Consider the following 24824-nt stretch of genomic DNA (forward strand, 5'->3'; position numbering starts at 1 on the left):
CTCTCTGTATAGGGGCCAGGAGTGTAGGGTTGTAGTACAGAGCTCTGGAGCACCAAGTGTAGGAGATTGGGGTACAGGAGACTCTCTGTATAGGGGACAGGAGTGTAGGGTTGTAGTACAGAGCTCTGGAGCTCCGAGTGCAGGAGACTGGGGTACAGGAGACTCTCTGTATAGGGGACAGGAGTGTAGGGTTGTAGTACAGAGCTCTGGAGCTCCGAGTGCAGGAGATTGGGGTACAGGAGACTCTCTGTATAGGGGACAGGAGTGTAGGGTTGTAGTACAGAGCTCTGGAGCTCCGAGTGCAGGAGATTGGGGTACAGGACTCTCTGTATAGGGGACAGGAGTGTAGGGTTGTAGTACAGAGCTCTGGAGCACCAAGTGTAGGAGATTGGGGTACAGGAGACTCTCTGTATAGGGGACAGGAGTGTAGGGTTGTAGTACAGAGCTCTGGAGCACCAAGTGTAGGAGATTGGGGTACAGGACTCTCTGTATAGGGGCCAGGAGTGTAGGGTTGTAGTACAGAGCTCTGGAGCACCAAGTGTAGGAGATTGGGGTACAGGAGACTCTCTGTATAGGGGACAGGAGTGTAGGGTTGTAGTACAGAGCTCTGGAGCTCCGAGTGCAGGAGATTGGGGTACAGGACTCTCTGTATAGGGGCCAGGAGTGTAGGGTTGTAGTACAGAGCTCTGGAGCTCCGAGTGCAGGAGATTGGTGTACAGGAGACTCTCTGTATAGGGGCCAGGAGTGTAGGGTTGTAGTACAGAGCTCTGGAGCACCAAGTGTAGGAGATTGGGGTACAGGAGACTCTCTGTATAGGGGACAGGAGTGTAGGGTTGTAGTACAGAGCTCTGGAGCTCCGAGTGCAGGAGACTGGGGTACAGGAGACTCTCTGTATAGGGGACAGGAGTGTAGGGTTGTAGTACAGAGCTCTGGAGCTCCGAGTGCAGGAGACTGGGGTACAGGAGACTCTCTGTATAGGGGCCAGGAGTGTAGGGTTGTAGTACAGAGCTCTGGAGCACCAAGTGTAGGAGATTGGGGTACAGGAGACTCTCTGTATAGGGGACAGGAGTGTAGGGTTGTAGTACAGAGCTCTGGAGCACCAAGTGTAGGAGATTGGGGTACAGGAGACTCTCTGTATAGGGGCCAGGAGTGTAGGGTTGTAGTACAGAGCTCTGGAGCACCAAGTGTAGGAGATTGGGGTACAGGAGACTCTCTGTATAGGGGCCAGGAGTGTAGGGTTGTAGTACAGAGCTCTGGAGCTCCGGGTGTAGGAGATTGGGGTACAGGAGACTCTCTGTATAGGGGACAGGAGTGTAGAGTTATAGTACAGAGCTCTGGAGCTCCGAGTGTAGGAGATTGGGGTACAGGGAGGATGCAGTAATCTGGTCAGAGGGGACAGAGAACCGTGTTCTGGGGTCCCTGTCATGGCGATAGTGGGGCGGAGGTGTGGAGGTCACAGCGCGTCGAGAGGTTTGGCCCCTGCGGGTCCCTTCCGCCCCCATCACTTCCTCTTCCTGTTCCCCAGCCCCGCCCCCGGCCCCGCGACCTCACTTCCTGCCCTCACGTCCCCCACGGCGATCAGCAGCTGGGCCAGGTAGTAGGTCACCATGACGACGGCGTGCCCCCAGGGGGCGGCGGCCGGGTCCAGGGCCCGGAAGGTCAGCAGGGCCAGGAGGAGGTCGGAGGCCATGAACAGCAGCGCCCCCAGCAGGCCGAGGGCCCGGCCCGCCCGCAGGGCCAGCGTGGCCATGGCGGCCAGCAGCAGACTGTACACACCCACGGCGGGCCAGAGGGCGGCCAGGTAGGGCAGCAGGTAGGCGTAGAAGCCGGCCGCCACTGCCCAGAGGGCCAGGGAGAGGGGGAGGAAGAGGGGGGAGGAGGAGGAGGAGGGGGAGCGGGAGAGGAAGGACAGGGAGTAGAGGAGGTGGGCCGCGGCGAAGCACGCCATCCCTGAGAGAGAGAGAGAGAGAGAGAGAGAGGAGCTCAGTCTGTGGGGAGTTTGCATGTTCTCCCCCCCCCCATATGTGTGAGTGTGTGTGTGTGTGTCCTGTGATAGACTGGCCCTGGTGTGTGTGAGTGTGTGTGTGTCCTTTGATGGACTGGCCCTGGTGTGTGTGAGTGTGTGTGTGTCCTTTGATGGACTGGCCCTGGTGTGTGTGAGTGTGTGTGTGTCCTTTGATGGACTGGCCCTGGTGTGTGTGAGTGTGTGTGTCCTGTGATGGACTGGCCCTGGTGTGTGTGTGAGTGTGTGTGTCCTGTGATGGACTGGCCCTGGTGTGTGTGTGAGTGTGTGTGTCCTGTGATGGACTGGACCTGGTGTGTATGTGTGTGTGTGTGTCCTGTGATGGACTGGCCCTGGTGTGTATGTGTGTGTCCTGTGATGGACTGGCCCTGGTGGTGTGTGTGTGTGTGTGTGTGTGTGTGTGTGTGTGTGTGTGTGTGTGTGTGTGTGTGTGTCCTGTGATGGACTGGCCCTGGTGTGTGTGTGTGTGTGTGTGTCCTGTGATGGACTGGCCCTGGTGTGTGTGTGTGTGTGTGTGTGTGTGTGTGTGTGTGTGTCCTGTGACGGACTGGCCCTGGTGTGTGTGTGTGTGTGTGTGTGTGTGTGTGTGTGTGACCTGTGACGGACTGGCCCTGGTGTGTGTGTGTGTGTGTGTGTGTGTGTGTGTGTGTGTGACCTGTGACGGACTGGCCCTGGTGTGTGTGTGTGTGTGTGTGTGTGTGTGTGTGTGTGTGTGTGTGTGTGTGTGTGTGTGTCCTGTGATGGACTGGCCCTGGTGTGTGTGTGTGTGTGTGTGTGTGTCCTGTGATGGACTGGCCCTGGTGTGTGTGTGTGTGTGTGTGTGTGTCCTGTGACGGACTGGCCCTGGTGTGTGTGTGTGTGTGTGTGTGTGTGTGTGTGTGTCCTGTGACGGACTGGCCCTGGTGTGTGTGTGTGTGTGTGTGTGTGTGTGTGTCCTGTGACGGACTGGCCCTGGTGTGTGTGTGTGTGTGTGTGTGTGTGTGTGTGTGTGTGTGTGTCCTGTGATGGACTGGCCCTGGTGTGTGCGTGTGTGCGTGTTTGTGTGTCCTGTGATGGACTGGCCCTGGTGTGTGCGTGTGTGTGTGTTTGTGTGTGTGCGTGTGTGTGTGTGTCCTGTGATGGACTGGCTCTGGTGTGTGTGTGTGTGTGTGTGTGTGTGTCCTGTGATGGACTGGCCCTGGTGTGTGCGTGTTTGTGTGTGTGTGTGTGTTTGTGTGTGTGTCCTGTGATGGACTGGCCCTGGTGTGTGTGTGTGTGTGTGTGTGTGTGTGTGTGTGTGTGTGTGTGTGTGTGTGTGTGTGTGTACATCCTGTGATGGAGTTTCCACTGTGTGGATCTGTCCTGCTGTCCTGAAGGGTCAGTGGTCAGTGGTCAGTGGAGACGCCCGGGCGCTCGGTTACCGTGAAGGAAGAGGTGCGTCCAGATCAGGCAGGTGTCCCCCGCGGCGGAGAACAGCAGCCCCCCGGCCACGCCCGCCAGGCCCCGCCCCCCGCGGTGACAGAGCACCACCAGGGCCAATGAGAGCGTGGGGGCGGCCTTCACCGCCGCCGCCAGGGGGGAGGGGGCGGACTCTGGGATCCAGAGGTGGAAGTAGAGGGAGCAGGAGATGAGGAAGGGCAGGAGAGAGAGGAGCAGAGCGAGGGACTGGGGGGGAGGGACAGAGAGGGGAAGAAAGATAGAGGGAGAGGGAGAGAGATGAAGGGAGAGGCAGAAACACAGGAGGGGGAAGGGAGAGAAAGAGAGAGATTAATGCATTAAGAGCCATTCACAAATACGAGGCTGGCGATGTCAGATGGCGTATGTCAATACTGTACGTATATCCACCTGGAGTCCTTACTGTCTCACTGTCTGTCCCCGGAGCACACTGGTGTCTTCTCCAGGTGTACTGGTCACTGATCTATCCCAGTGCAGGACACCTAATGACACCTGGAGTCCTTACTGTCTCACTGTCTGTCCCCGGAGCACACTGGTGTCTTCTCCAGGTGTACTGGTCACTGATCTGTCCCAGTGCAGGACACCTAATGACACCTGGAGTCTTTACTGTCCTGCTGTCAGACACGGTGTCTGTCCCCGGAGCACACACTGGTGTCTTCTCCAGGTGTACTGGTCACTGATCTGTCCCAGCGCAGGACACCTGATGACACCTGGAGTCCTTACTGTCTCACTGTCAGACACGGTGTCTATCCCCGGAGCACACTGGTGTCTTCTCCAGGTGTACTGGTCACTGATCTGTCCCAGCGCAGGACACCTGATGACACCTGGAGTCCTTACTGTCTCACTGTCAGACACGGTGTCTGTCCCCGGAGCACACTGGTGTCTTCTCCAGGTGTACTGGTCACTGATCTGTCCCAGTGCAGGACACCTAATGACACCTGGAGTCTTTACTGTCCTGCTGTCAGACACGGTGTCTGTCCCCGGAGCACACTGGTGTCTTCTCCAGGTGTACTGGTCACTGATCTGTCCCAGCGCAGGACACCTAATGACACCTGGAGTCCTTACTGTCTCACTGTCAGACACGGTGTCTGTCCCCGGAGCACACACTGGTGTCTTCTCCAGGTGTACTGGTCACTGATCTGTCCCAGTGCAGGACACCTAATGACACCTGGAGTCTTTACTGTCCTGCTGTCAGACACGGTGTCTGTCCCCGGAGCACACTGGTGTCTTCTCCAGGTGTACTGGTCACTGATCTGTCCCAGTGCAGGACACCTAATGACACCTGGAGTCTTTACTGTCCTGCTGTCAGACACGGTGTCTGTCCCCGGAGCACACTGGTGTCTTCTCCAGGTGTACTGGTCACTGATCTGTCCCAGTGCAGGACACCTAATGACACCTGGAGTCTTTACTGTCCTGCTGTCAGACACGGTGTCTGTCCCCGGAGCACACTGGTGTCTTCTCCAGGTGTACTGGTCACTGATCTGTCCCAGTGCAGGACACCTGATGACACCTGGAGTCTTTACTGTCTCACTGTCAGACACGGCGTCTGTCCCCGGAGCACACACTGGTGTCTTCTCCAGGTGTACTGGTCACTGATCTGTCCCAGTGCAGGACACCTAATGACACCTGGAGTCCTTACTGTCTCACTGTCAGACACGGTGTCTATCCCCGGAGCACACACTGGTGTCTTCTCCAGGTGTACTGGTCACTGATCTGTCCCAGTGCAGGACACCTAATGACACCTGGAGTCTTTACTGTCCTGCTGTCAGACACGGTGTCTGTCCCCGGAGCACACTGGTGTCTTCTCCAGGTGTACTGGTCACTGATCTGTCCCAGCGCAGGACACCTAATGACACCTGGAGTCTTTACTGTCTCACTGTCAGACACAGGGATGTAGAGACGGAGGACTGGAGGATCATGGGACACAGGCAGGTAGAGACGGAGGACTGGAGGATCATGGGACACAGGCAGGTAGAGACGGAGGAATGGGGGATCATGGGTCACAGGGATAGAGACGGAGGAATGGGGGATCATGGGTCACAGGGATAGAGACGGAGGAATGGGGGATCATGGGACACAGGCAGGTAGAGACGGAGGACTGGAGGATCATGGGTCACAGGGGTAGAGACAGAGGAATGGAGGATCATGGGACACAGGCAGGTAGAGACAGAGGACTGGAGGGTCATGGGACACAGGGGTAGAGACAGAGGACTGGAGGATCATGGGACACAGGCAGGTAGAGACGGAGGACTGGAGGATCATGGGTCACAGGGATAGAGACAGAGGACTGGAGGATCATGGGACACAGGCAGGTAGAGACGGAGGAATGGAGGATCATGGGACACAGGGATAGAGACAGAGGAATGGAGGATCATGGGACACAGGCAGGTATAGACGGAGGACTGGAGGATCATGGGACACAGGGATAGAGACAGAGGAATGGAGGATCATGGGACACAGGCAGGTAGAGACGGAGGACTGGAGGATCATGGGTCACAGGGGAAGAGACAGAGGAATGGAGGATCACGGGTCCCAGGGACAGAGACAGAGGACCAGAGGCAGGCAGAGAGGAGGAGGATCGCGAGAAGTTTCCCGCTCCCTACCGTCTTCCTGCGTTCCCGGCGGTCGTAGGCCTGCGTCTCCAGGATGTCCATGGTCCGGCTCGTCGCGGGTGCACTGGGAGCGCGCGGGGTCCGACTGGGGAGCCGAGCCGAGGCGTGTGTGCTCGTGGCCCGCCACTGCCTGGATGGGCGTGTCCCGCCCCCCGCCGTAGACTTTGTACCCCTCCACGCCGCTCCCTCTCCCCCGTCATTCACGGCCCCGGCTCTGTGGACTCTGCGTGGGGCTGGGCCGTCCCTCCCCCGCGGCGATAAGGAGACGAGGGCCGCCCTTGAAGGGCCAAAGTCCGCCCGCGTGGCAGGAGGGGGCAGGAGGGCAACACGCGTCACAGGGGCTCCGGCCCAACAGCTGATCCTCCGCGCCTCCGGTCCAAACAGGGCGGCCAGGCCGGACAGCGCCCAGTCTCACCCCCCCACCCACTGTGTCCCCGCTCCTACACCAGTGACCCCCCCACTGTGTCCCCGCTCCTACACCAGTGACCCCCCACTGTGTCCCCGCTCCTACACCAGTGACCCCCCACTGTGTCCCCGCTCCTACACCAGTGACCCCCCCACTGTGTCCCCGCTCCTACACCAGTGACCCCCCACTGTGTCCCCGCTCCTACACCAGTGACCCCACTGTGTCCCCGCTCCTACACCAGTGACCCCCCACTGTGTCCCCGCTCCTACACCAGCGACCCCACTGTGTCCCCGCTCCTACACCAGTGACCCCACTGTGTCCCCGCTCCTACACCAGTGACCCCACTGTGTCCCCGCTCCTACACCAGCGACCCCCCACTGTGTCCCCGCTCCTACACCAGTGACCCCCCACTGTGTCCCCGCTCCTACACCAGTGACCCCACTGTGTCCCCGCTCCTACACCAGTGACCCCCCACTGTGTCCCCGCTCCTACACCAGTGACCCCACTGTGTCCCCGCTCCTACACCAGCGACCCCACTGTGTCCCCGCTCCTACACCAGTGACCCCACTGTGTCCCCGCTCCTACACCAGTGACCCCACTGTGTCCCCGCTCCTACACCAGCGACCCCCCACTGTGTCCCCGCTCCCACACCAGCGACCCCCCACTGTGTCCCCGCTCCTACACCAGTGACCCCACTGTGTCCCCGCTCCTACACCAGTGACCCCCCACCGTGTCCCCGCTCCTACACCAGTGACCCCCCACTGTGTCCCCGCTCCCACACCAGTGACCCCCCACTGTGTCCCCGCTCCTACACCAGTGACCCCCCCACTGTGTCCCCGCTCCTACACCAGTGACCCCCCACTGTGTCCCCGCTCCTACACCAGTGACCCCCCTGTGTCCCCGCTCCTACACCAGTGACCCCCCTGTGTCCCCGCTCCTACACCAGTGACCCCACCGTGTCCCCGCTCCTACACCAGTGACCCCACCGTGTCCCCGCTCCTACACCAGTGACCCCACTGTGTCCCCGCTCCTACACCAGTGACCCCCCACTGTGTCCCCACTCCTACACCAGTGACCCCACTGTGTCCCCGCTCCTACACCAGTGACCCCACTGTGTCCCCGCTCCTACACCAGTGACCCCCCTGTGTCCCCGCTCCTACACCAGCGACCCCCCACTGTGTCCCCGCTCCTACACCAGTGACCCCCCACTGTGTCCCCGCTCCTACACCAGCGACCCCACTGTGTCCCCGCTCCTACACCAGTGACCCCACTGTGTCCCCGCTCCTACACCAGTGACCCCCCCACTGTGTCCCCGCTCCTACACCAGTGACCCCACTGTGTCCCCGCTCCTACACCAGTGACCCCCCACTGTGTCCCCGCTCCTACACCAGTGACCCCCCACTGTGTCCCCGCTCCTACACCAGTGACCCCCCTGTGTCCCCGCTCCTACACCAGTGACCCCCCACTGTGTCCCCGCTCCTACACCAGTGACCCCACTGTGTCCCCGCTCCTACACCAGTGACCCCCCACTGTGTCCCCGCTCCTACACCAGCGACCCCACTGTGTCCCCGCTCCTACACCAGTGACCCCACTGTGTCCCCGCTCCTACACCAGTGACCCCCCACTGTGTCCCCGCTCCTACACCAGTGACCCCACTGTGTCCCCGCTCCTACACCAGTGACCCCACTGTGTCCCCGCTCCTACACCAGCGACCCCCCACTGTGTCCCCGCTCCTACACCAGTGACCCCCCCACTGTGTCCCCGCTCCTACACCAGTGACCCCCCACTGTGTCCCCGCTCCCACACCAGTGACCCCCCCACTGTGTCCCCGCTCCTACACCAGTGACCCCCCACTGTGTCCCCGCTCCTACACCAGCGACCCCCCACTGTGTCCCCGCTCCTACACCAGTGACCCCCCACTGTGTCCCCGCTCCTACACCAGTGACCCCCCACTGTGTCCCCGCTCCTACACCAGCGACCCCACTGTGTCCCCGCTCCTACACCAGTGACCCCCCACTGTGTCCCCGCTCCTACACCAGTGACCCCACTGTGTCCCCGCTCCTACACCAGTGACCCCCCACTGTGTCCCCGCTCCTACACCAGCGACCCCACTGTGTCCCCGCTCCTACACCAGCGACCCCACTGTGTCCCCGCTCCTACACCAGTGACCCCACTGTGTCCCCGCTCCTACACCAGTGACCCCTCCCCACCACAGAAAGACGACCAAGAAATGGTTTTATTGCAAACACTTCGCAAACGATCGTTTATTATTTTCCCTTTTCGGCAGAGAGAGGTCACTCCCAGCCCACGGAGACGGGCAGGCTGGGCCGCTGTCCCGACGCCCTCTTCCTGCTCTGGAAGGACAGACAGGGGGGGAGGAGGAGAGAGACAGGAAACCGTGAGAGAGACTCGGGGACTGGTCCGAGGGACACTGACCTCTGACCCTCCTCGGCCAGCTGGTCCTGAAGCTCAGCGACACCAGCCAGCCTCAGGACCGCACAGACAAGTACGGCTCAGTGTCCACAGCCTGGACACTGGACACAGACTCGGAGTCCACAGAGGACAGGCTCAGTGACCACAGTCTGGACACACACACTAGATACTGACAGACCTGGCTGTCCAGAGAGGACAGGCTCAGTGACCACAGCCTGGACACAGACACTAGACACAGGCAGACCTGGCTGTCCAGAGAGAACAGGCTCAGTGACCACAGACTGGACACAGACACTGGACACAGGCAGACCTGGCTGCCCAGAGAGGACAGGCTCAGTGTCCGCAGCCTGGACACAGACACTGGACACAAGCAGACCTAGCTTAGTGTCCACAACTTAGACAGAAACTGGACACAGACAGACCTGGCTCAGTGTCCAGAGCCTGGACACAGTGGGAGGGACAGGCAGAGCTGGTTGCCCAGAGAGGACAGGCTCAGTGACCACAGCTTGGACACAGACACTGGACACACACTCAGGGTCCACAGACACTGGACACACACTCAGGGTCCACAGACACTGGACACAGTGGGAGGGACAGGCAGAGCTGGCTGCCCAGAGAGGACAGGCTCCGTGTCCACAGCCCGGACACAGTGGGAGGGACAGGCAGAGCTGGCTGCCCAGAGAGGACAGGCTCAGTGTCCACAGCCCGGACACAGTGGGAGGGACAGGCAGAGCTGGCTGCCCAGAGAGGACAGGCTCAGTGTCCACAGCCCGGACACAGTGGGAGGGACAGGCAGAGCTGGCTGCCCAGAGAGGACAGGCTCAGTGTCCACAGCTGGCGGGTGTAGAAGACGGACTTGGACAAGGAAGGCTGGCGGGAGACTCACTCAGCGTGACCCTCGCTCTCCTGTCCAGGCGTCCAGGGTCACGTCGCTGGAGACTGGGGGGGTGTTGGAGGGAGGCTGGGAAGACATCAGTGAGGTCAGCGTCATTATTTACAATGGCTGAGAGGACAGAAGGGACAGCGGGACAGAGACAGGCACACACAGAGGGGCAGAGAGAGATGACGCCAGTAACAGGGTGTCAAGACGGGGACACCGAGAGGCAGGAGAACAGAGGAGCAGGGAGAGACACAGCACAGGGGGACAGAAAGAGAGAAGAAGACAGACACAGAAGGGGTGAGAGAGAGACACAGCACAGGGGGACAGAAAGAGAGAGGAAGACAGACACAGAAGGGGTGAGAGAGAGAGGGAGGGAGAGAAAGAGAGAGAGAGAGAGAGACACAGCACAGGGGGACAGAAAGAGAGAGGAAGACAGACACAGAAGGGGTGAGAGAGAGAGGGAGGGAGAGAAAGAGAGAGAGAGAGAGACACACAGCACAGGGGGACAGAAAGAGAGAGGAAGACAGACACAGAAGAGGTGAGAGAGAGAGAGAGAGAGAGAGAGAGAGAGAGAGAGAGAGAGAGAGAGACACAGCACAGGGGGACAGAAAGAGAGAGGAAGACAGACACAGAAGGGGTGAGAGAGAGAGAGAGAGACACACAGCACAGGGGGACAGAAAGAGAGAGAAAGACAGACACAGAAGGGGTGAAAGAGAGACACAGCACAGGGGGACAGAAAGAGAGAGGAAGACAGACACAGAAGGGGTGAGAGAGAGAGAGAGAGACACACACAGCACAGGGGGACAGAAAGAGAGAGAAAGACAGACACAGAAGAGGTGAGAGAGAGAGAGAGAGAGAGAGAGAGAGAGAGAGAGAGAGAGAGAGATCCACATAAACTGGAATGCTACAGAACCTTAAACAGACAATACACACTAGCTGAATATTTGACCAAAATAAAAAATAACAAACAGAAACAGACCCTGACGAAGTACAGGCTCAGTGACCACAACCTGGCCATAGAAACTGGGCGACACAGGCAGACCTGGCTGCCCAGAGAGGACAGGCTGTGCTCCCACTGCCAGCAGGGAGAAATAGAGACAGAGGTGCACTTCCTACTGCACTGTGACAGATACTCTGGGATTAGAGAAACATTCTTCCCGAAATTCAGAAATCTAATCCCAGAGTTCCCACACCTGCCAAAACCACAACAGGTCCCAATCCTACTGGGAGAGGGAGGACGGAACTCAGTTGATCTGGCAGCCCAGTATGTGATCTCCTGTCACAGCCTGAGGAACAGTGAGTCCGTCTCCCAATAATGCTCCAGCCGAATACAGTATATGTCGATATTATATAATATGTCTTTGTTGTAAATGTCTGTAACATGTCTGTAGATTTTATTTTACTTCTATTTTTTGTTTTGTTCTATGTTAATTTTATTGTTTTTATTTGCTTTGGCAACACTGATTGTACCCATCGGTCATGCTAATAAAGCACCTTGAATTGAATTGAATTGAATTGAGAGAGAGAGAGAGAGAGAGAGAGAGAGAGAGAGAGAGAGAGAGAGAGAGAGGTGTGCACGGACACAGCTCGACAAGACCGAGAGCGCAGCAATGCACCCTGGGACAGAGTGTGGCCAGCTACCTGTGCCCCTGCGGCATGACCTCACTGGGCTGGGCGTTGCCCGCGGCGTCTGAGGCCCGGGGCGGGGCCAAGGGGTCCTGAAGAGAACCACCGACAGCAGGAGGTACTGAGGTAGCTGTAGGTACTGCCTGGCTAAAATGACCCAAAAAAAAAAAAAACAAATCCGTCAAACGATAACCAGACGTTGACAAAAATAACAACTCCGGTTCAAACAGGAGGAGGACAGAGCGAGCTCACCTGCTACAGCAGGGCACTGCGGGCCGGGCGCCTGGAGAGGGAGCCCCAGCCCCCCCGGGCCCCTCTGCGCCCCCCTTCCCAGCACGCCTCCCTTCCCCGGCCCCCGCGCTGCCCGGGCGGGTCTTTGAAGGGCCCCCTCGCCCCTGCGCCCCCCCGCCCGCACACGCCGGCGCGGGGCCGCCGTTCCCCTCCGAGGCAGCAGGGGGCGCTGCGCTGGGGGCGGAGGGCAGCTGGGAGCCTGGGGCACACAGCGGGAGAAGCAGGGTCAGAAACACCCACCATCAAGACTCAAACACACAGCCTGTGTGAGAGTGAGTGTGTGAGAGAGAGAGAGAGAGTGTGAGAGCGAGTGTGAGAGAGAGAGTGTGAGTGTGAGAGCGAGTGTGAGAGAGAGAGTGTGAGTGTGAGAGCGAGTGTGAGTGTGAGAGCGAGTGTGAGTGTGAGAGCGAGTGTGAGTGTGAGAGCGAGTGAGTGTGAGAGAGAGTGTGAGAGAGAGTGTGAGTGTGAGAGAGTGTGAGTGTGAGAGCGAGTGAGTGTGAGAGTGTGAGTGTGTGTGAGAGTGTGTGTGTGAGTGTGTGAGAGTGTGTGAGAGTGTGTGAGAGTGTGTGAGAGTGTGTGTGTGTGAGAGAGTGTGAGAGTGAGAGAGTGAGAGAGTGTGAGAGTGAGAGAGTGTGAGTGTGAGTGTGAGTGTGAGAGAGTGTGAGAGTGAGTGTGAGTGTGAGAGTGAGAGAGTGTGAGAGTGAGAGAGTGTGAGTGTGAGAGAGTGTGAGAATGAGTGTGAGTGTGAGAGTGAGAGAGTGTGAGTGTGAGAGTGAGAGAGTGTGAGTGTGAGAGAGTGTGAGTGTGAGAGAGTGTGAGTGTGAGTGAGTAATGCTCCAGCCGCCTACAGTATATGTCGATATTTTATAATATGTCTTTGTTGTAAATGTCTGTAACATGTCTGTAGATTTTATTTTACTTCTATTTTTTGTTTTGTTCTATGTTAATTTTATTATTTTTATTTGCTTTGGCAACACTGATTGTACCCAGCGGTCATGCTCATAAAGCACCTGGAATTGAATTGAATTGAATTGAGTGAGTGGGAGAGAGAGAGAGAGTGTGAGTGCGAGAGTTTATTTTACTTCTATTTTTTGTTTTGATATGTAAATTTCATTATTTGCATTTGCTTTGGCAACACTGATTGTACCCAGCGGTCATGCTAATAAAGCACCTTGAATTGAACTGAATTGAATTGAGAGAGAGAGAGAAAGGCAATTAGTCCGACAGAGACAGAGAGAGAGACACAGACACAGAGACACAGAGACACAGAGACACACAGACACACAGACACACAGACACACAGACACACAGACACAGAGACACAGAGACACAGAGACACAGAGACACACAGACACACAGACACACAGACACACAGACACACAGACACAGAGACACAGAGACACAGAGACACACAGACACAGAGACACAGAGACACACAGACACACAGACACACAGAGACACAGAGACACAGAGACACACAGACACACAGACACACAGACACACAGACACACAGACACACAGACACACAGACACACAGACAGCCTCCACTCCCCTGGCCCGACGATGACCCACCCGGCGGCGACGTCACTTCCTCCTCCAGGGCGGGGGGGCCGGCGTCCGCGCGGGGGGCGGCGGGGCCGGCGGCTTCCGCGGAGCTACGGAGGGAAACACAAGCGCCACAGCCGCAGTGTGAGGGCCGGAGCGAAGAGAGAGAGGGGGGGACCCCCCAGCCCCGCCCGCCCCGCCCACCCCGGGGCCCCGCCCACGTACCTCTGGGGGCCGGCAGCCGGCTCGTCCTCGGAGAACACCTCCCAGTTGCCCCCCTCCCCCTGGCGGCACTGCTCCCCCCAGCCGCTCGAACCCGAGTCCGCCACCGCCAGGAAGGAGAGATCGGCCGCCCAGCCTGCGGCAGAGGGACGAAGGATCATCAGCGCGGGGCGGACAGGGACCCCCCCCCAGGAGGGGCGCGTCTCGGACCCCCGCGGCGGACGGGGGACACAGGGACAGGGCGACGCCCTCGGACCCGCAGCACTGGTGCCGGGCGCATTTCGGACCGCGGTGAAAGTCGGATGTACCGCAGTAACGTGTAAAACTCCCCCAGTTTCAAGCACAGAACAGAGGACACGTCCAGGTCCGCCCTGCGCTGGGCTCTGCCTCACTGACACGTGCTGCTCGTTAACTCGTTAACTCTGCCTGCAGGTCACCTGGGAACACTCCTGCGGCGACACGTCCGCTGCACAGCCTGTCCTTGTCCACTCGTCCATCACAGCGCCTCAGCCAGTACAGGGACTAGTGAGCAGGAAGGGCCGCCTCACCTCGCAGTTCTCACTAACTCCCCCCTCTGGCCAGTGGACAGACCAGGGCTTTCCCACAACATCAAGTTCAACAGCCTGTCCTTGTCCACTCGTCCATCACAGCGCCTCAGCCAGTACAGGGACTAGTGAGCAGGAAGGGCCGCCTCACCTCGCAGTTCCCACTAACTCCCCCCTCTGGCCAGTGGAGAGACCAGCATGGAGACTTACGATAAGATGGATCAGATCGCTTTATCGGCCACATACAATGTGTCTTCTCTCAGACCCCAGCCTGCTCTCCAGGAGACACACAGACAGGGAGAGAGAAGCTGGGGGTCAGAGCGCAGGGTCGGCCATTTATACGGCGCCCCTGGAGCAGCTGGGGTGAAGGGCCTCGCTCAGGGGCCCCAAGGGAGTAGGATTCCTCTGCTGGGCCGCGGGATTCGAACCGGCAACCTCCCAGCCACAGGCACAGGTCCTGAGCCACAGAGCTGCCGTGGTACAAACTGAAGCACTTACAGTCCTTTCACAAAGCTCGCGATTTTGTGCTTCGCGTGGGACGCTTGCTATTTCTCCACGCCGTCCTGCCTGCAGGTCACCTGGGGACATTCCTGCACAGCCTGTCCTTGTCCACTCGTCCATCACAGCGCCTCAGCCAGTACAGGGACGAGTGAGCAGGAAGGGCCGCCTCGCCTCCCAGCTCGTGTGCTCCTCTGCGGGTCTCCTCCAGTCTGTGGTGGCGGTCGGGGGTTTTACACGTTGCGCTGCGAGTTTCTATTTCTACTGCGGTTTTACGCCTGGTCCCTCGGAGGAGACGTCAAACCGAGGTCCTGACTCTCTGTGGTCATTAACAATCCCGGGGTGTCTCTCGACAAGAGTAGGGGTGTTACCCCAGTGTCCTGGCCAAATTTCCCCCCTGGCCTTTACCCCTCATGGCCTCCTAATAACCCCCCTCTCTGAACTGGCTCCATCCCTCTGCTCTCCTCCCCACTGAGAGCTGGTGTGTGTGAGAGGACTGGAGCATCATCCAGGTGGGGCTGCACACTGGTGGGGGTAGTGGGATTCCCCCTGACCTGGGAAGAGCTCGGAGTGGAGGGTCCAGACAGGGGCTGTAGAGGTGTGAGGGACTACTATGATTGTGTAGTGGTCTGAAATGCACCCCGCAACACAGCTTCCTTCCAGACCCCAAAATAACATAACGGGGGTGCCGATTCTGCCAGCGGGTCCGGTCCCGTCCCGGACTCACCCTCTCCGGAGTCCCGACTCTGCTGCCCGCCCCGGCCCGCCGCGCGGGGCTCCTCCTCGCCCCCGCCGCGCTCCTCCTCCTCCTCCTCGGAGTCGGCGCTGCCCCTGCTGTCTGTGCTGTCCGAGGTCCTGGGGGAGAGACGGACACCGGCCGGCAGGACAGTGAGCTCCGCCCCTCCCCTCCACCCCCCCACGGCGAGCTGCACTCCGGCGCCCCCCCACCTGCAGCTGTTGGGCACCGTCCCCGAGGAGACGCGCGGTTCTGCATCGGCCCAGGAGTCCTCCTCGCCATCTTCATCGTCCTCTCCGTCATCATCGAACTGCTGGATCTTCTCCTTACAGCACAACTCAAACAGGGTGGACTGAGACTGGAGAGAGAGAGAGGGGTCAATACACACACTGACTGGACACTCCAGTACATTAACACTGCACTGAGAGAGAGAGGGGTTCATACAGACACACTGACTGGACACTCCAGTGCATTAACACTGCACTGAGAGAGAGGGGTTCATACAGACACACTGACTGGACACTCCAGTACATTAACACTGCACTGAGAGAGAGAGGGGTTCATACAGACACACTGACTGGACACTCCAGTGCATTAACACTGCACTGAGAGAGAGAGGGGTTCATACAGACACACTGACTGGACACTCCAGTACATTAACACTGCACTGAGAGAGAGAGGGGTTCATACAGACACACTGACTGGACACTCCAGTACATTAACACTGCACAGAGAGAGAGAGGGGTTCATACAGACACACTGACTGGACACTCCAGTACATTAACACTGCACTGAGAGAGAGAGGGGTTCATACAGACACACTGACTGGACACTCCAGTACATTAACACTGCACTGAGAGAGAGAGGGGTTCATACAGACACACTGACTGGACACTCCAGTACATTAACACTGCACTGAGAGAGAGAGGGGTTCATACAGACACACTGACTGGACACTCCAGTACATTAACACTGCACAGAGAGAGAGAGGGGTTCATACAGACACACTGACTGGACACTCCAGTACATTAACACTGCACTGAGAGAGAGAGGGGTTCATACAGACACACTGACTGGACACTCCAGTACATTAACACTGCACTGAGAGAGAGAGGGGTTCATACACACACACTGACTGGACACTCCAGTACATTAACACTGCACTGAGAGAGAGAGGGGTTCATACAGACACACTGACTGGACACTCCAGTACATTAACACTGCACAGAGAGAGAGAGGGGTTCATACAGACACACTGACTGGACACTCCAGTACATTAACACTGCACTGAGAGAGAGAGGGGTTCATACAGACACACTGACTGGACACTCCAGTACATTAACACTGCACTGAGAGAGAGAGGGGTTCATACACACACACTGACTGGACACTCCAGTACATTAACACTGCACTGAGAGAGAGGGGTTCATACAGACACACTGACTGGACACTCCAGTACATTAACACTGCACTGAGAGAGAGAGGGGTTCATACAGACACACTGACTGGACACTCCAGTACATGAACACTGCACTGAGAGAGAGAGGGGTTCATACAGACACACTGACTGGACACTCCAGTACATTAACACTGCACTGAGAGAGAGGGGTTCATACAGACACACTGACTGGACACTCCAGTACATCAACACTGCACTGAGAGAGAGGGGTTAATACAGACACACTGACTGGACACTCCAGTACATTAACACTGCACTGAGAGAGAGAGGGGTTCATACAGACACACTGACTGGACACTCCAGTACATTAACACTGCACTGAGAGAGAGAGGGGTTCATACAGACACACTGACTGGACACTCCAGTACATTAACACTGCACTGAGAGAGAGAGGGGTTCATACAGACACACTGACTGGACACTCCAGTACATTAACACTGCACTGAGAGAGAGGGGGGTTAATACACACACACTGACTGGACACTCCAGTACATTAACACTGCACTGAGAGAGAGAGGGGTTCATACAGACACACTGACTGGACACTCCAGGACATGAACACTGCACTGAGAGAGAGAGAGGGGTTCATACAGACACACTGACTGGACACTCCAGGACATGAACACTGCACTGAGAGAGAGGGGGGGGTTACTTACAGATTCGCTGTCGGTGTCCAGGAGAAAGGCGATGCTGGAGGCCTTGTCGAACGGCGCGCTGGAAGAGGAGAGCGAAGGCGAGAGTGAGGAAGGAGGAGAGACTCCAGACCGGAGAGTCACGTGAGGAACGAGGGGAGGGGAGACTCAGCAGGCAGAGGCGGACAGACAGCGCCCCCCTGTGGCCTCTCCCTTGCCCGCAGACTGCTGGGACAGGCGCCCGCCCTACGTACAGGCTGGGCACTAGGCTCCACGGGCTCGAACCCGGGCTGTGGCCCAAGCTCTGTCCCGGCGCGATGGCGCCCCCCTGTGGCCTCTCACTTGCCTGCAGGCCCGGGGGGCGTGATGTCAGAGAAGGGGCGCACCTCTCCTCCCATCAGCGCTGACCCCTCCTGACCCCTCCCTCTGTCCATCGGGTCCGAGAGTCCGTCTGGCTGACCCCCCCGCCCCACCCCATACCCGGCAGGAGGCAAGTCTGAATAGGACACCCCCTCCCCCCCGAAAACCAAAAGATGATCTGAACCCCGAACCAGGAAGCGGTCAAAATAAACGTGAGACAGTCAGACAACGCGTTTCCCTGCGGCAGACGGGCCACCTAGTGGAGTCTGGAGAGTTACCTTAGCAAGAGACGGAGTTTGACACTGGACAGGAGACACACAGACGCAGAGAGGGAGGGTCAGACAGACAGAGGGAGACAGAGAGAGGGGGGTTAATTAGCTGGACATCAGGCACAAGGGGTCAGAGAGCAAAACAGACTAGAAAAGGGCAAGACAGACCGCCTGCAGCAGAGAGGCCGCGTGGACAGACACAGACCTGGCCATCAGAGAGACAGAGACAGAGACAGACAACCTGCAGCAGAGAGACTGCGTGGACAGACAAAGACACAGACCTGGCCATCAGAGAGACAGAGACAGAGACAGAGACAGATCACCTGCAGCAGAGAGACTGCCTGGACAGACACAGACACAGACCTGGCCATCAGAGAGACAGAGACAGAGACAGACCGCCTGCAGCAGAGAGACTGCGTGGACAGACACAGACACAGACCTGGCCATCAGAGAGACAGAGACAGAGACAGACCATCTGCAGCAGAGAGACTGCGTGGACAGACACAGACACAGACCTGGCCATCAGAGAGACAGAGACAGAGACAGAGACAGAGACAGACCGCCTGCAGCAGAGAGACTGCGTGGACAGACACAGACACAGACCTGGCCATCAGAGAGACAGAGAGATGGGCAGTCCCACAGAGACAGAGAGAGAGACAGAGAGAGGCAATGAGTCCAACAGACAGAGGGAAAGAGAAAGACAGAAAAAGCAAGAAAGGAATTCAGTTACTTGACATTCTCCTCCTCTTCCCCGAATTCTTCATCATTGAATCCAAAGTGATCAACAAAGTTAGGTGTCATTTGCTGAATCTGGTACTCTACAAATGCCTGCAAAACACAGAGAGAGGGGTTAATACAGACACACTGACTGGACACTCCAGTATATCAACACTGCACTGAGAGAGAGGGGTTAATACAGACACACTGACTGGACACTCCAGTACATTAACACTGCACTGAGAGAGAGAGGGGTTCATACAGGCACACTGACTGGACACTCCAGTACATTAACACTGCACTGAGAGAGAGAGGGGTTAATACAGACACACTGACTGGACACTCCAGTATATCAACACTGCACTGAGAGAGAGGGGTTAATACAGACACACTGACTGGACACTCCAGTATATCAACACTGCACTGAGAGAGAGAGGGGTTCATACACACTGACTGGACACTCCAGTACATCAACACTGCACTGAGAGAGAGAGGGGTTAATACAGACACACTGACTGGACACTCCAGTACATTAACACTACACTGAGAGAGAGAGGGGTTAATACACACACACTGACTGGACACTCCAGTACATTAACACTGCACTGAGAGAGAGGGGGGTTAATACAGACACACTGACTGGACACTCCAGTACATTAACACTGCACTGAGAGAGAGAGAGGGGTTAATACAGACACCCCGACTGGACACTCCAGTACATTAACACTGCACTGAGAGAGAGGGGTTCATACACACTGACTGGACACTCCAGTACATTAACACTGCACTGAGAGAGAGAGGGGTTCATACAGACACACTGACTGGACACTCCAGTACATTAACACTGCACTGAGAGAGAGAGAGGTTAATACACACACACTGACTGGACACTCCAGTACATGAACACTGCACTGAGAGAGAGAGGGGTTCATACAGACACACTGACTGGACACTCCAGTACATTAACACTGCACTGAGAGAGAGGGGTTAATACAGACACACTGACTGACTGGACACTCCAGTACATTAACACTGCACTGAGAGAGAGGGGTTCATACAGACACACTGACTGACTGGACACCCCAGTACATTAATACTGCACTGAGAGAGAGGGGTTCATACAGACACACTGACTGGACACTCCAGTACATTAACACTGCACTGAGAGAGAGAGGGGTTCATACACACACACTGACTGGACACTCCAGTACATTAACACTGCACTGAGAGAGAGGGGTTCATACAGACACACTGACTGGACACTCCAGTACATTAACACTGCACTGAGAGAGAGAGGGGTTCATACACACACACTGACTGGACACTCCAGTACATTAACACTGCACTGAGAGAGAGAGGGGGTTCATACAGACACACTGACTGGACACTCCAGTACATGAACACTGCACTGAGAGAGAGGAAGTTATCACCTGCTGTAACACAGTCTCCTGAGGGAACCCAAACTCCTTCAGCTCCGAGTCTTCGTCGTCACTGGAGGAGTGAAGCAGCTGGACACTGTCCTGAGGGGGAGAGATGGGAGAGGAGACAAGGCGACAGAGGAGGGGGAGGAGATGGGAGGTGAGAAATGGAGGGTTGAATATTTCATGGCTTCACATGAAGATGGGACGATATCAATAGAAACGTACCATGATTACAGAAGAAAAGACGATGACAAATGTCCACATGAAAAGTAGCCAAAGTTAAGAAACCAAAATAAGAGAGATGACGCCTGGGGCTGATGGTGATGGTGATGATGAAGGGGCTGATGAAGGGCTGATTGTGATGGTGATGAAGGTGGCGCTGGGGGGTGATGAAGGGGCTGATTGTAACGGTGATGAAGGGGCTGTTGTGATGGGGGTGATGGTAATGAAGGAGCTGATTGTGATGGGGGTGATGAAGGAGCTGATTGTGATGGGGGTGATGGTGATGAAGTGGCTGATTGTGATGGTGATGAAGGGGCTGTTGTGAAGGGGGTGATGATGATGAAGGGGCTGATTGTGATGGGGGTGATGAAGGGGCTGATTGTGATGGGGGTGATGAAGGGGCTGATTGTGATGGGGGTGATGGTGATGAAGGGGCTGATTGTGATGGTGATGAAGGGGCTGTTGTGAAGGGGGTGATGATGATGAAGGGGCTGATTGTGATGGGGGTGATGAAGGGGCTGATTGTGATGGGGGTGATGGTGATGAAGTGGCTGATTGTGATGGTGATGAAGGGGCTGTTGTGAAGGGGGTGATGATGATGAAGGGGCTGATTGTGATGGGGGTGATGAAGGGGCTGATTGTGATGGGGGTGATGAAGGGGCTGATTGTGATGGGGGTGATGGTGATGAAGGGGCTGATTGTGATGGAGGTGATGGTGATGAAGGGGCTGATTCTGATGGGGGTGATGAAGGGGCTGATTGTGATGGGGGTGATGGTGATGAAGGGGCTGATTGTGATGGAGGTGATGGTGATGAAGGGGCTGATTCTGATGGGGGTGATGAAGGAGCTGATTGTGAAGGGGGTGATGGTGATGAAGGGGCTGATTGTGAAGGGGGTGATGGTGATGAAGGAGCTGATTGTGATGGGGGTGATGAAGGGGCCGTTGTGATGGGGGTGATGGTAATGAAGGAGCTGATTGTGATGGGGGTGATGGTGATGGAGGGGCTGATTGTGATGGGGGTGATGGTGATGGAGGGGCTGATTGTGATGGGGGTGATGAAGGAGCTGATTGTGATGGGGGTGATGGTGATGAAGGAGCTGATTGTGATGGGGGTGATGAAGGGGCTGATTGTGATGGGGGTGATGGTGATGAAGGAGCTGATTGTATGGGGGTGATGGTGATGAAGGAGCTGATTGTGATGGGGGTGATGAAGGAGCTGATTGTGATGGGGGTGATGGTGATGAAGGAGCTGATTGTGATGGGGGTGATGAAGGGGCTGATTGTGATGGGGGTGATGGTGATGAAGGAGCTGATTGTATGGGGGTGATGGTGATGAAGGAGCTGATTGTGATGGGGGTGATGAAGGGGCTGATTGTGAAGGGGGTGATGGTGATGAAGGGGCTGATTGTGATGGGGGTGATGGTGATGAAGGGGCTGATTGTGAAGGGGGTGATAGTGATGAAGGAGCTGATTGTGATGGGGGTGATGAAGGGGCTGATTGTGATGGGGGTGATGGTGATGAAGGGGCTGATTGTGATGGGGGTGATGGTGATGAAGGGGCTGATTGTGATGGAGGTGATGAAGGAGCTGATTGTGAAGGGGGTGATGAAGGGGCTGATTGTGATGGGGGTGATGGTGATGAAGGGGCTGATTGTGATGGGGGTGATGGTGATGAAGGGGCTGATTGTGATGGGGGTGATGAAGGGGCTGACTGTGAAGGGGGTAATGAAGGAGCTGATTGTGATGGAGGTGATGGTGATGGAGGGGCTGATTGTGATGGGGGTGATGAAGGAGCTGATTGTGATGGGGTGATGGTGATGAAGGGGCTGATTGTGATGGGGGTGATGAAGGGGCTGATTGTGATGGGGGTGATGGTGATGAAGGGGCTGATTGTGATGGAGGTGATGAAGGAGCTGATTGTGAAGGGGGTGATGAAGGGGCTGATTGTGATGGGGGTGATGAAGGGGCTGATTGTGATGGGGGTGATGGTGATGAAGGGGCTGATTGTGATGGGGGTGATGAAGGGGCTGATTGTGATGGGGGTGATGGTGATGAAGGGGCTGATTGTGATGGGGGTGATGGTGATGAAGGGGCTGATTGTGATGGGGGTGATGAAGGAGCTGATTGTGATGGGGGTGATGGTGATGAAGGAGCTGATTGTGATGGGGGTGATGGTGATGGAGGGGCTGATTGTGATGGGGGTGATGAAGGAGCTGATTGTGATGGGGGTGATGGTGATGAAGGAGCTGATTGTGATGGGGGTGATGGTGATGAAGGAGCTGATTGTGATGGGGGTGATGAAGGGGCTGATTGTGATGGGGGTGATGGTGATGAAGGGGCTGATTGTGATGGGGGTGATGGTGATGAAGGGGCTGATTGTGATGGGGGTGATAGTGATGAAGGAGCTGATTGTGATGAGGGTGATGAAGGGGGTGATGGTGATGAAGGGGCTGATTGTGATGGGGGTGATGAAGGGGCTGACTGTGAAGGGGGTGATGAAGGGGCTGATTGTGATGGGGGTGATGGTGATGAAGGGGCTGATTGTGATGGGGGTGATGGTGATGAAGGGGCTGATTGTGATGGGGGTGATGAAGGGGCTGATTGTGATGGGGGTGATGGTGATGAAGGGGCTGATTGTGATGGGGGTGATGGTGATGAAGGGGCTGATTGTGATGGAGGTGATGAAGGAGCTGATTGTGAAGGGGGTGATGAAGGGGCTGATTGTGATGGGGGTGATGGTGATGAAGGAGCTGATTGTGAAGGGGGTGATGAAGGGGCTGATTGTGATGGGGGTGATGGTGATGAAGGGGCTGATTGTGATGGGGGTGATGGTGATGAAGGGGCTGATTGTGATGGAGGTGATGAAGGAGCTGATTGTGAAGGGGGTGATGAAGGAGCTGATTGTGATGGAGGTGATGGTGATGGAGGGGCTGATTGTGATGGGGGTGATGAAGGAGCTGATTGTGATGGGGGTGATGGTGATGAAGGGGCTGATTGTGATGGGGGTGATGAAGGGGCTGACTGTGAAGGGGGTGATGAAGGGGCTGATTGTGATGGGGGTGATGGTGATGAAGGGGCTGATTGTGATGGGGGTGATGGTGATGAAGGGGCTGATTGTGATGGGGGTGATGAAGGGGCTGATTGTGATGGGGGTGATGGTGATGAAGGGGCTGATTGTGATGGGGGTGATGGTGATGAAGGGGCTGATTGTGATGGAGGTGATGAAGGAGCTGATTGTGAAGGGGGTGATGAAGGGGCTGATTGTGATGGGGGTGATGGTGATGAAGGGGCTGATTGTGATGGGGGTGATGGTGATGAAGGGGCTGATTGTGATGGGGGTGATGAAGGGGCTGATTGTGATGGGGGTGATGAAGGGGCTGATTGTGATGGGGGTGATGGTGATGAAGGGGCTGATTGTGATGGGGGTGATGGTGATGAAGGGGCTGATTGTGATAGGGGTGATGAAGGAGCTGATTGTGATGGGGGTGATGGTGATGAAGTGGCTGATTGTGATGGTGATGAAGGGGCTGTTGTGAAGGGGGTGATGGTGATGAAGGAGCTGATTGTGATGGGGGTGATGGTGATGAAGGAGCTGATTGTGATGGAGGTGATGGTGATGAAGGGGCTGATTCTGATGGGGGTGATGAAGGAGCTGATTGTGAAGGGGGTGATGAAGGAGCTGATTGTGAAGGGGGTGATGAAGGGGCTGATTGTAACGGTGATGACGAAGGAGGTGATGGGGTGATGGAGGGGCTGACTGTGAAGGGGGTGATTGTGACGGGGGTGATGGTGATGGCGATGGTGATGAAGGAGAGGACGCTCATGATGGTGACAATGTGTGCGCACCAGGGGGCGTCCGGACACTCTCACTCCCAAACGCTCCGTTTCAGCAGCTTGTCCACAACGCCCTGGCGTTCCCGGGAACCACGCCCTCCCGTCCCCCCGGACCCCCCCACGCCCCTCACCAGCTCCACCGTGTTCCTCTTGTTGATCTCCGCCAGGGGCCCGGAGACAAACTGCTCCCAGCGCTGCCTGTCCGGCTCCGGGAGACCTGGGGACAGCGGGAGGGACACGAGGGGGTCAGCGACAGCCGGCCCCGAGGAGGCGCCGTGCCGGGGACGGGGGTGGGCGGTACCTCGGATGATGTCACAGGTCACGCCCTGGTTGGGGCCCTTCTCGCTGCTCTGGGTCACGTGATTGGCGATTCTGGTCAGGTGACCCATGTAGCCCCGCCTCCTGCCGCCCTCTGACCTGAGCAAGGGACAAAGCAAGGCAGAGCTGAATACTGATCACCCCCCTCCTTCATCACCCTCCTCCTCCTCACCGCCATCACCCAACCTTCATCACCACCTCATCATCTTCATCACTATCACCCTCAACACCCCCACCTCCATCATCTTCATCACTATCACCCCCACCTCCATCACCCTCCTCACCGCCATCACCCTCCACCTTCATCATCACCCTCCTCACCCCAACACCTCCACCTTCA

The 24824-nt window shown here is 56.8% G+C and overlaps 2 protein-coding genes across 5 annotated transcripts in view; both read right to left on the reverse strand.

The window, feature by feature from the left end:
* Positions 1-1296: 1296 nt before the first annotated feature.
* tmem86b (transmembrane protein 86B) lies at positions 1297-6322 on the reverse strand. Its single transcript, XM_069191933.1, has 3 exons — positions 6061-6322; positions 3424-3667; positions 1297-1950 (listed from the first exon to the last, which is right to left on the reverse strand). Exons 1-3 carry the CDS (start codon positions 6109-6111, stop codon positions 1502-1504), a joined length of 744 nt encoding a protein of 247 aa, XP_069048034.1. The 5' UTR covers positions 6112-6322; the 3' UTR covers positions 1297-1501.
* Positions 6323-8709: 2387 nt separating this feature from the next.
* Positions 8710-24824, reverse strand: part of LOC107076489 (serine/threonine-protein phosphatase 6 regulatory subunit 1-like) — a 35958-nt gene continuing 19843 nt past the window's right edge. For 3 of the 4 annotated variants that reach the window (XM_069191776.1, XM_069191775.1, XM_069191774.1), the window contains 13 exons: positions 24468-24583; positions 24298-24383; positions 20119-20208; positions 18702-18799; positions 17367-17424; positions 15464-15609; positions 15243-15370; positions 13476-13608; positions 13278-13360; positions 11667-11904; positions 11430-11561; positions 9795-9869; positions 8710-8829 (listed from right to left, as the gene is read on the reverse strand). In XM_069191776.1, coding sequence (XP_069047877.1) covers positions 9833-9869; positions 11430-11561; positions 11667-11904; positions 13278-13360; positions 13476-13608; positions 15243-15370; positions 15464-15609; positions 17367-17424; positions 18702-18799; positions 20119-20208; positions 24298-24383; positions 24468-24583 — 1345 coding nt within the window. In that variant the 3' untranslated portion in view covers positions 8710-8829; positions 9795-9832. The remainder of the gene's footprint in view (positions 8830-9794; positions 9870-11429; positions 11562-11666; positions 11905-13277; positions 13361-13475; positions 13609-15242; positions 15371-15463; positions 15610-17366; positions 17425-18701; positions 18800-20118; positions 20209-24297; positions 24384-24467; positions 24584-24824) is intronic. The other variant, XM_069191777.1, reaches the window with a different exon arrangement.

The sequence above is a fragment of the Lepisosteus oculatus genome, chromosome 7 (genome assembly GCF_040954835.1).
Source record: "Lepisosteus oculatus isolate fLepOcu1 chromosome 7, fLepOcu1.hap2, whole genome shotgun sequence".
Lineage (NCBI taxonomy): Eukaryota > Metazoa > Chordata > Actinopteri > Semionotiformes > Lepisosteidae > Lepisosteus > Lepisosteus oculatus.

Coding starts and splice junctions, on each gene's coding strand:
- tmem86b (XM_069191933.1), bottom strand. CDS start 6,111: ATGGACATCCTGGAGACGCAGGCCTACGACCGCCGGGAACGCAGGAAG. Junction 3,668..6,060: donor GCCGGGAACGCAGGAAGACG/GTAGGGAGCGGG, acceptor CCTCCCCCCCAG/TCCCTCGCTCTGCTCCTCTC. Junction 1,951..3,423: donor GACGCACCTCTTCCTTCACG/GTAACCGAGCGC, acceptor TCTCTCTCTCAG/GGATGGCGTGCTTCGCCGCG.